The 11533-nt window shown below is 39.7% G+C and overlaps 1 protein-coding gene across 1 annotated transcript in view; it reads left to right on the top strand.

The window, feature by feature from the left end:
* The window catches only part of LOC140491939 (exocyst complex component 1-like), a 42754-nt gene extending 31536 nt beyond the window's left edge, over positions 1 to 11218 (top strand). Inside the window, exon 4 of the mRNA XM_072590426.1 lies at positions 11182 to 11218. Within this exon, the coding sequence (XP_072446527.1) occupies positions 11182 to 11208 (27 nt within the window). The 3' untranslated portion in view covers positions 11209 to 11218. The remainder of the gene's footprint in view (positions 1 to 11181) is intronic.
* Positions 11219 to 11533: the final 315 nt, after the last annotated feature.

Genomic DNA, 11533 nt, shown 5'->3' on the forward strand with positions numbered 1-11533 from the left:
GATAACTGGTCGGCCTGGACAGGTTGGACTGAAGGGTCTGTTTCCATGCTATACATCTCTATGACTGTATGACTCTATAACTGCAGTTGCTGGAAAACAATTATTGGAAAGAAATTGCAACATTTAAGAGGTATTTGGATGGGTATATGAATAGGAAGGGTTTGTAGGGATATGGGCTGGGTGCTGGCAGGTGGGACTAGATTGGGTTGGGATATCTGGTCGGCTGTACATCTCTATGACTCTCTGACTTAACACATTTGGCAGCATCTGCAGCTATTAATCTGTAGGAGTAATAAGCAGAAGGAAGAGGTTTAAAACATTTGACTAAACAACCTGAAGTGATATGAGGAAAATAATTTTTCAAATCAATCAGTGGTTGAGCATTGGAATACGCTGCCGAATAGAGTGATGGATATGTGGTCACTAGTAATCTTGTGAAGTGTGGTGGCTATATGTTCATTATTAGTCTTGAAAAGAGAATTGAATAAATAGATTAGATCCCCTACAGTATGGAAGCAGGCCATTTGGCCCAATAAGTCTACACTGACCCTGCAAAGAGTAACCCAGCAAGACCCATTCTCCTACATTTACCCTTGACTAACTCTGTGCGCAATTTAACATCACCAATTCGCCTAACCTGCACAATTTTGGACTATGGGAGGAAACCCACACAGACACAGGGAGAATGTGCAAGCTGAAGTTGGAATCAAACCCAGATCGCTGGCACTGTGAGGCAGCAGTGCTAACCACTGATCCACCATGCTGGGGGTGAAGCAAAGAATTGAAAAGACACAGACAGAGTACGACTAATTAGATCATTCTTTGAAAGAACCAAAAAATTTGGTCTTGCTCTATGTTAGACCATTCAATAATTCTATGAATCAGTGAAGAATATATTCAGTCAATAAACTTTTGAATTTTTAAAATAATAATTGATATAATATATTGAATTATTAAGAAATAATTGTAAAGATAAATACCTGTGGCACTGTGGAGCTGATAAGCATAGGCAAACATTAGGGACTTGATTTCAAGAAATTGGGAACAAAGTCACCAAAATTTTGAATGTTGAACATATTTCTGAGTTATTGAGTCCTTTTTGCATCATGTCTGATTATGTCAAAGTGTTTCATGGATCATGGTCAGACAAATGAAAGCTAACAGGATGCATTTGAGTTGCAAACGTTTACACATTGGTGACTAGTTGCTATCGGTTGTTGCTGGTGACTTATGCTGTACTGCTGAATGTTACTGGTATTATTTATTATTATTATAGAATCATAGAATTATGCAGCATAGAAAAAGGCCATTAGGCCCATCATATCAATGCTAGTTTTTGGTAGAGCTGTCCAAGTTCCACCTCACCTTTCCCAGAGCTCAATAATATTTTCCCTTCAAGTATTTATCCAAATGGTAGAGATTGTGGATTGGGAAGGTATTATCAAAGGAATCTGGGGTAAGATACTGCAGTGAATTTTGTAGATGGCACACATTACTGCCACAATGCATCAGTGGTGAAGGGAGTAAATGTTGAAGGTTATGGATGGGATGCCAGTAAATCAGGATGTTGTGTCCTGGATGTCAAAGCAAAAGTCTTATAAAGGGAAAGTGTGGGCCTCACATCCAGAGAAACATAGAAAATAGGAGCAGGAGTAGGCCATTCAGCCCTTTGAGGCTCCTTGGATGCTGCCTGAACTGCTGTGCTCTTCCAGCACCACTAAACCAGAATCTGGTTTCCAGCATCTGCAGTCATTGTTTTTACCTCATTCAGCCCTTTGAGCCAGCTTCACCATTCATTATGACCATGGCTGATCATCAAACTCAATGGCCTGTTCCTGCATTTCCCCCATATCCTTTGATCCATTTGGCCATTCTTCTTGAAATCATATAATGTTTTGGCCCCGACTGCATTGTGTGATGGTGAATCAACAAGCTTCACTGGGATAAAGAAATTTCTCTTCATCTCAGTCCTAAACTACAAACCTCGTACCCTTAGCCTGTGATCCTGGTTCTGCACTCCCTCACCGTTGGAAGCATCTTTGCTGTATCTACTCTGTACTGATAGGATTTTACTGTTTCTGTGAGATTCCCTCCTCATTCCTTTGAACTCCCGTGAATGTAATCCCAACCTTTTCAACTTGTCCTCATACCCCATTCCCACCAGCCCAGAAATCAGTCTGGTAAACCTTTGCTGCACTCCCTCCAAAGCCACTTCTCTGCACACTCTTTCTCAGAATAAGGAGACCAAAACTGCACACAATACTCCAGGTATGGTCTCACCAAGGCTTTGTAAAATTGCAGCAAAACATTCCTGCTTCTGAACTTGAATTCTTCCATCAATAAAAAATGCCTGTTCTTACTTTCTAATGATTTTTCTCCACTGATAAAACACTGACTGTTAAACATAATTATGTTAAACATAATCCAAAAGGGATAAAAAAAAGCCTTAATGTAAAGAAAAGTTTGAACATTTGCTTCCCACAGGTTAAAAAATCACCAAGTTAGTTTATGGTACTTTTTCATGTCTAATTTAATCGAACTCAATGAGAAAATATTCAGACTCTGTGCTGCTCAGTTAGAACTCTTCAATATTTTTGGTTTTGGGCATATGCATTAACTTGCTCTGTTCACACCTTCTCAGGCCCCTGTAGAGGATACTGAAATGAAATTTTACCACAAATAAGTTCTAGTACAAAACCTCATTGGAAAACTGTGGACAAGCATAGTTCATTCCCAACTGACTGTAAAATTTGAGCACAAAATATGTGATGGTTATGTAATATCTGAACGGAATTTGACAGCCATTTTCTTGTAACAAATCTGACATCTAGTGGCTAACTATCATGCAACATGTGTTTTTTCAAACTAATTTGTGAACCCTGCAAGTTATGGATAGACAGACTGATAAAGAAATGGAGTCAGACAGCAGAGAACCAGAGCTGAAAAATGTATTGCTGGAAAAATGCAGCAGGTCAGGCAGCATCCAAGGAGCAGGAGAATCCCTTCATCAGGTAGCTGTGGATCAGGATCATAAGACACAGAATTTAAAGCAAAAGATTACAGTGTCACTGTGTTTCTGTGTCTTATGATCTTGCTCCACAGCTACCTGATGAAGGGCTTATGCCCGAATTGTCGATTCTCCTGCTCCTTGGATGCTGCCTGACCTGCTGCGCTTTTCCAGCAACAAATCTTTCAGCTCTGATATCCAACATCTGCAGTCCTCATTTTCTCCTAGCACAGAACCAGGTCCTTCAGTCTAACCAGTCTGTGCCGAACATAATGTTAAACTAAACTAGTCCCACCTGCCTGCTGCTGACCCATATCCCTCCAAACCTTTTCTATTCATGTACTTACCCAAATGTCTTTTGAATGTTGTAGTTGTACCCATATCCACCACTTCCTCAGGAAGTTCATTCCACACCTGAACCACCCTTTGTGTAAAAAATTTGTTCCTCATGTCTTTTTAAATCTCTCTCCTCTCACCTTAAAAACATGCCCCTTAGTCTTTAAATTCCCCATCTTTGGGAAAAGACAACTACTATAAACCATGTCTATACCTCTCATTATTCTGTTGGGTAACCTCTCAACCTCTTATTCTCCAGTGAAGAAAGTCCCAGCCTATCCAGCATTTCTTTATAACTCAAATCTTCCACGCCCAGCAACATCCTGGTAATTCTCTTCAGCTTAATATTATTCGTCCTATAACTGTGTGACCAGACCTGACACAGTTTTCCAGAAGAGGCCTCACTAATGCCCTGTACGACCTCAACATGCCTTCATAACTCCTATACTCAAAGGACTGAGCAGTCCCCAAAATGTAAGCTGCTGCTATAATGAAGGTTATGATTTGGAGATACTGGTGTTGGACTGGGGTGACTAAGTTAAACATCATACAATATCAAGTTATAGTCCAACAGGTTTATTTGGAAGTACTAGTTTTCAGAGCACTGCACCTTCATCAGGTAGCTGTGGAGCAAGATCATAAGACACAGAAACACAGTGACACTGTAATCTTTTGCTTTAAATTCTGTGTCTTATGATCCTGATCCACAGCTACCTGATGAAAGCTAATCACTCCAAAATCTGGTACTTCCAAATAAACCTGTTGGATTAGAACCCTGGTATTGTGTGATTTTTAATAATGGAGTTTGACAATGTTCATGGATTCATACAAGAGCAAGGTCAAGATGGTTTGCACTTTAATGTGGATGAATGCAATACAACTGATATGATAATGAGAACTTTTCTCACTCAAACAATAAAAGTTTTTTGGAAGCAAAGAAAATAATTTGATTTAATCTTCTGACCAATTAATTACAGCATCCTGTCAACATGGGATTGCAATCAAAGCACTCAATTGTTAGATTGTATTCTTATAACATAGAAACAATGATAACCTATCATTATCATGCCCAGATTGATTGCTTGTGGCACAGTGGTAGTACCCCTACCTCTGAGGCAGGAGACCCAGGTTCAGGTCCTGCCTGCTCTAAGCTGTGTAATAAGATTTCAGTGTTGAAGAACATTCAGAAAGGACAATGCTTGAGCTTAGCTCTCTCAAACATTTTCATTTCTGTTAAAGGAAGACTATTTCAGTTTTGGAAATGCAAGTGGAATTAAGCTATTTTATCCAAATGATGAGCAAAGAATGGGAAGGTGTGAGAACATAACAAGCAAAAACAGCTAATATGCTAGAGAAGTGAATGAACAGAAGGACCTCTGAGCAAAAACAGTGAACGCACATTATTACATTCAAAAAAAGAGCTGGATAAACACATTGTTGAAAGCAGTGGCAATGTTCAGGGATAGGTTTGACCAAAGATGATCAAACACCCTCTGCACATTGTGATACTTATGTCAGTGGTACCCTGTGCAGTGAAAACACTATCCATTGAGAATGGGCACAGTTTAAAATGCTAGGCGAAAGTGGCTACTGCAGATGCTGGAGTTTAGAGTCAAAATTAGAGTGGTGCTGGAAAAGCACAGCAGATCAGGCAGCATCCGAGGATCAGGAAAATTGAAATTTCAGGCAAAGGCCCTTCACCAGGAATGTTTAAAAAGCTGAAGATTGTGCAGCTTGTGTATGCCTTTGTGTATTAGTGAAAAGAGGTGACAGCAAGTCACTTGGCTGTCTTATATCTCTACCCATTTTAATGTCCATTGGTGCCTATAGATTATTCAGAAAGCAACTGCGTGGGGTTTGGAAGTTCTCCCCACATTTATGTGAAATTTCTCTGGGTGCTCTGGTTTCCTCCCACGGTCCAAAGATGTGCAGGTTAGATGGACTGGCCATGCCAAATTTTCCATGGTCTCCAGGGATGTGCAGGTTAGATGGATTAGCCATGGGAAATGCGGGGTTTCAGAGATAGGGTATTGGGAGTGGGTCTGGGTGGGCTGTTCTTCGGAGGGTTGGTGTGGACTTGATGGGTTGAATGCCCTGAACCTATGTTGAGATTCTATGCTTCAATAAGAGAGAGTTGGAAAGAGGGCCTGCTAACTTATTATCATCTGTTTTACATAATTACATTAAGATCTACCCCATTGGCCAAAGAGTCTGTTTTCAGTGGAAGATCACAGGGCTCAGTCTCAAGTTCCTTAGCTTCTTTTGGAAGGCATCAAGGAGTTAGACAATGATTTAACATGGGGAGTATGATTAAGAAGTTTGCAGATGATGTAAGAGCTAACTACCTGCTGGATAATGAAGAAGGAAGCTGCAAGGTGAGCAGAAAGGTGAAAGATTGAATACAATTCAATCCAGAAAACTATGGCTTAATACATTTGATGACTACAACAAAGGCAAAGACATACACAATAGTTTGGGTTCTGAGAAGTATAGCGTGCTTCAATGCATACCCACAGATCTCTGAAGATATCAGGGCCAGGGTAGTTAAGAAGACATGCTGAATACTTAATTAATTGAGGCATAGAATATAAACATAGAAATGTCAAGATGTATCAAAGACTGGTTAGGCTGTAGCTAGAATATCGTGTGGAGTTCTGGTCACCACACTGCACACAGAATGAGTTTGCCCAGAGAAGGGAGAGAGTAAATTTGGTTTTTTAGAGATGAGAAAAAAAATTGGATAGGCTGGAGCTGCTCCCTTTGGAGGAGGAGACTGAAGGGAAACATAGCTGAGGTGTACAAAAATATGGAGAGCCTAAATAGACTGGTTTTAGACTGGCCTAAATAGACCACTTTGGCAATTTCCTTTGCCAAAGTGGTCACCCGCCAATTTAAAGTAAATTGTAAAATGATTGGAGAGGAGGAGCAATTGTTTTACCCAGTGGTTGCTGGACTCACTACTTTAAGGAGTGATAGAGTTTAGAAACCCTCACTGCATCTCGAAAGAATGAATGTATACATGCATTTGCAGTGTGATAGTCTATAATGCAACAGCAAATTGGAGATGGAACATAGTGTGGGCGGCACAGTGGCACAGTGGTTAGCACTGCTGCCTCACAGCGCCAGAGACCCTGGTTCACTTCCCACCTCAGGCGACTGACTGTGTGGAGTTTGCACGTTCTCCCCGTGTCTGCGTGGGTTTCCTCCGGGTGCTCCGGTTTCCTCCCACAGTCCAAAGATGTGCAGGTCAGGTGAATTGGCCATGCTAAATTGCCCGTAGTGTTAGGTAAGGGGTAGATGTAGGGGTATGGGTGGGTTACGCTTTGGCGGGGCGGTGTGGACTTGTTGGGCCGAAGGGCCTGTTTCTACACTGTAAGTAATCTAATAACTGGATACTCCTTTCTAGCCAGGACAAACATGATGGCCTGAAGGCCTCAGTCTGGCCCATAAATTTTTATACCTTAGCGATCTTTGTTTTGTATCTTCTGCATTCCTATATTACACTGAATACGTTAAATTAGATTACTTACAGTGTGGAAACAGGCCCTTCGGCCCAGCAAGTCCACGCCGCCCCACCAAAGCGCAACCCACCCATACCCCTACCTAACACTACGGGCAATTTCACATGGCCAATTCACCTAACCTGCACATTTTTGGACTGTGGGAGGAAACAGGAGCACCCGGAGAAAACCCACGCAGACACGGAGAGAATGTGCAAACTCCACACAGTCAGCCACCTGAGGCAGGAATCGAACCCAGGTCTCTGGCGCTGTGAGGCAGCAGTGCTAACCACTGTGCCACCGTGCCGCCCACACTATGTTCCATCTCCAATTTGCTTATGCATTATAGACTATCACACTGCAAATTCATGTATACATTCATTCTTCATGTTTTAAAGGTGTTCCCCGCAAGCTGGTCAACCTGTCAAAACTCAGTTGAGGACATGATGTGAAAATATATAAATATTCTGGCAGACTGAATAGGTCTAATTGGTAACAATTTTTCCCTGAATAAACCGCTAATAGATTTCAGACACAGCAGTATTCTTTATACAGGAGCTGACTGTTCACTTTATTGTCAATTGCTTGGACTTATCTCTATCATCTTGTCTAACATTTAAACTTAAATTGCTTATAATTATTCAACTTAAATTTGTAGATGAATAGTGTGTTAATACTGGCAATGTTCAACATATACAGAGATATCAAACCAAAAGAGAAAATGCTGGAAAATCTCGGCAGGTCTGGCAGCATCTGTAAGGAGAGAAAAGAGCTGACATTTTGAGTCTAACTGATCCTTTGTCAAAGCTAAAAGGGTCAGTTAGACTTGTAACGTCAGCTCTTTTCTCTCCTAACAGATGCTGCCAGACCTGCTGAGATTTTCCAGCATTTTGTCTTTTGGTTTCAGAATTCCAGCATCCACAGTAATTTTCTTTTATTTCGGGATATCAAATTCTGTGTGACTTGCTTCTTTCAAATATTCTGTAAAACATTGGCTTTATATTAGCCACCGTCCAGATACTTATAATAGATTTGCTCACCTTCTTGCAATTAAAAAGCATTTTGGTTATAATGTTCCCTTTGCTGTATGCAGATTTTATACCTTAGCGGTATCCAATGGAAAATGTTACCTCAAGGACAAGGGTATAATGATTTGGAAACACACATCACTTAAAAGCAGTGACAGAAACAGTAGTTAATATTTGCTTGGAGTATAAAGGTTTTAACATGCGTCGGCTGACACTGAGAAATCTGCAGCAACCAGGAAATTTCAAATGCTTCTTATTTCGTGTTCAGTGATTTCCTAATCCCATGAGTCATCAGGTGTCAGGGATGCAGCTGTCACCAAAAATAAGGGAGGTATTTATTCACAAAGCAAAAAGGCAGAGGGTAAATTCAGGTAGATGGCACAGTGCTGGTTGGAATTGATTGAGGCTACAGAAGCAGTTCAGACACAGTAACATTTAAACTTTTGGTTCATGTGTATCTAATAGTGCTACAACAGCTTCAGTCTAAAAACCTAATATTTGACATTCTAAAACCAAGTGCAGACACATTGAATATGCTTTGACTACACAGGACTCTGAAAAAGAGGCTTGAAAATATGGGGACATTTCACTACAGCACCCCATATAGTAGATATGAATAAATTACTTTGGTTACAAAATATACTGAAATATAAAATAACTTTTTAATTCCATAAATGATTTACTAAATTAAGACAGTTAACAATTGAATTATATAGACATTAAAATTCTGTGTTTTACTTTCAATACCCATCTGACTGGGTTCGAACATTCTACACTCTGCAAACTTGAAGTCATTCAAAACTCTGCTGCCCATGGTCTCACACACATGAAGTACTATAAGTACATCAATGCTTACAGATCTACATTGGCTCCTAGTAATATCATGATTCTAACATTTTTAACCTTTTTTTACAATTCCTTCATGATCTTGTCCTTCGCTATCTGTGTATTTTCTGTCAATTTCACAAAAACCATAAGATATCTGCCCTCATCATAGAATCCCTTCAGTACAGACCTAAGCCATTTGATCTATCAAGTCTACATTGAACCTCAAACATTTCCCACACCCCAAACTTACCATGGGGGCTGACCCATTTAGTCTACATGTCCCTGGACAATTTAGCATGACTAATTAACCTAACCTGCACATCTTTGGGAGGAAACCCACACAGACATGGGGGAGAAAGTGCAAACTCCACACAAATAGTCACCCAAGGGGAGAATTGAACCCACATCTCTGGTGCTATGAGACAGCAGTACTAACCACTGAGCCACTGTACTGTCCTATTTTGCACAGCATTCCCTGTTATAAACACAGCTGGCCATGACTTCAGTACTACAGGCTCCAAGCTTTGGAATTACCTCCTTACACCTCTCTGGCTCTCTGCTTTGCTTTTCTCTTTCAAGACTTTCCTTAAAATTTACCACTTTGATCAAGAATTTGACCTTCTAACTTAATAATACTTATGTGACCTTATTGAGGTATTTTGACAGGCTTAAGGAGGATATTTTGACTATTTGGTAAATCAGTAACTAGGATTCACAATTTCAAGATTATCAACAAGAGAGCTGGGAGTGAGATGGGGATAAACTTCTTTATTCATAGATTTGTTAGAATTTAGAATTCACTGCCTGGGTGAATAGTGGAGGCAGATATGAGGCTTCAAAAGAAACCTGGATATATATTTGAAAATGATGATCTGGCAATAGGGCTGGAGAGTGGGACTAGCTGGGTAGCTCTTCGGGGAGTCATGACAGACAAGATGGTCTCCTTCTGCACTGTAAAATTCTACTGCTCTATGTAACTCTGTGCCATATTTTGATTTAAAATGGTCCTGTGAAAAACCTTGGAACATTTTATTGCATTAAAGTTGCGACATAAGTGAGAGCTAGAAACCAAAAGCCTGGTATTCTCTACCTTAACAGTAATGTGGGAACACGTTCACTACTTCAAAAGGCTAGAGTAATTAGGAATGCCATCTTTGCCAGCAACACCTATCTCCCAAGAAATAATTATTAAAAATTCTCCCTGTAACACAAGTGAAAATCAGAAATGTTTCTAACTCACTGTCTTGCAACCACTCATCAGGCTGCACTTTAGTGGGATTACTTTCGATTATGATTTGGCAAGATTAAATAAATTGTCAAAAATCACTGCCAAGAATACCATATGAATACCATATACTCAGAAGGTGTCCAATGGGCATGCAACTCCAACAAACCAAGAAAGTGGTATCTCCTAGAAAAGAAAAGTGATAATTAGCAAAAAAAAACAAACAATCCAAATGAATGAATGAATGATGATTTATTGTCACTCACACTCTACAATGAACAACATGGTAAAATACAGTGAAAAGCTTCAACTGTTGCCACAGTCTGACACCATTTTGAATAGTTTAAGCATAGAAAGGTATAGCTGAAAGAGAGTCCGACTTCATTCCATTGCCTCCATCATCATCCCTGAACCTAGAACCGGCTGACCAATAACACCTGCACCGCCATTCCTCCATCATCACTTGGTCCACCTCAGTAATAGGCCACCGATGCTGAGTTCCATGTTGGACCTACACTCACCTCAAGAGCCCCCAGCTATATAGTTCACTGCAGTAACTATACTACTCCAAAGGCTTTGAGGAAAATATTTCCATTCTGTTCAATGAAATTTCATTGATATTCTCTTCGAGAGAAATCGTCAAGCCCTTGTTCAGGCTTTTCCAAACATTCTTTTAAGTCATTCACAGGATGTGGACTTCATTGGTTCGGCAAGTATTTATTGCCCTTCCCTAATTATCCAGAGGACAGTTAGTGACATTCACTAAAATAAAGCAAAGAACTGGAGTTGCTGGAAATCTGAAACAAAAACAGAAATAGCTCAAATAGAAAGCTTTAAGATAGAGGGTTTCACTGCCTCCTGCCTTGTGAAAAGTCACCATCTGGATTTCTAAAAAAGGCAATCTGTATTATTTAGTACTAGAGTGATAATGCATTTAAAGAAGGATCATTACACTTCACTCAAATTCACATGATTTGACATAGCAGGTAATTCAATTAAATACAGTACAAAATTATTACATTTCAGCATTATTTATGTTTATATTACAAAATAATTGTTTTCATTCAATTATCAGGAGACTAAAGGAAGATGATAAAGAATTTGCAATATTATTGATGTCTTTCATAACCTCAAGACTTCCTCACAGATATTGAAATATCTTTAACATAGAAACAGCAGTGGAGAACAGATAGTCTATCTGCATTTGCACAGTTGCACCTGCAATGTCATGCTGACACTTTGTTTAATCGTTTTCAGCTCCTGAATCTGGGGAAGCAGACTTGATGACCACCTACAGCAAGTTGGCTACAACGACAAAACAAAGAGATTTAAACAGAATGCTAATAAATCATTCTGTAAAGTGTGAAGTGATGTTCCTCCAGGAGCAATTCTGAGGTCAGTATTATTCTCTATTTGCACAAATCTTACGAACTTGAGCAACTTCAGTTGAAAGAATTGTGTTCTCAAATTGAGAATACAGTTAATACTGAAGATGACTTGAACAAAATAACTGAATATAGTATGATAAGACTGAATAAACATTCTAAATATTTTCAGCTTTTAGTTTCAAGCAGGATTGAATGAAACTGATTGTTGCACTGCACTGTTG

This window comes from Chiloscyllium punctatum, chromosome 20 (genome assembly GCF_047496795.1).
Source record: "Chiloscyllium punctatum isolate Juve2018m chromosome 20, sChiPun1.3, whole genome shotgun sequence".
NCBI lineage: Eukaryota > Metazoa > Chordata > Chondrichthyes > Orectolobiformes > Hemiscylliidae > Chiloscyllium > Chiloscyllium punctatum.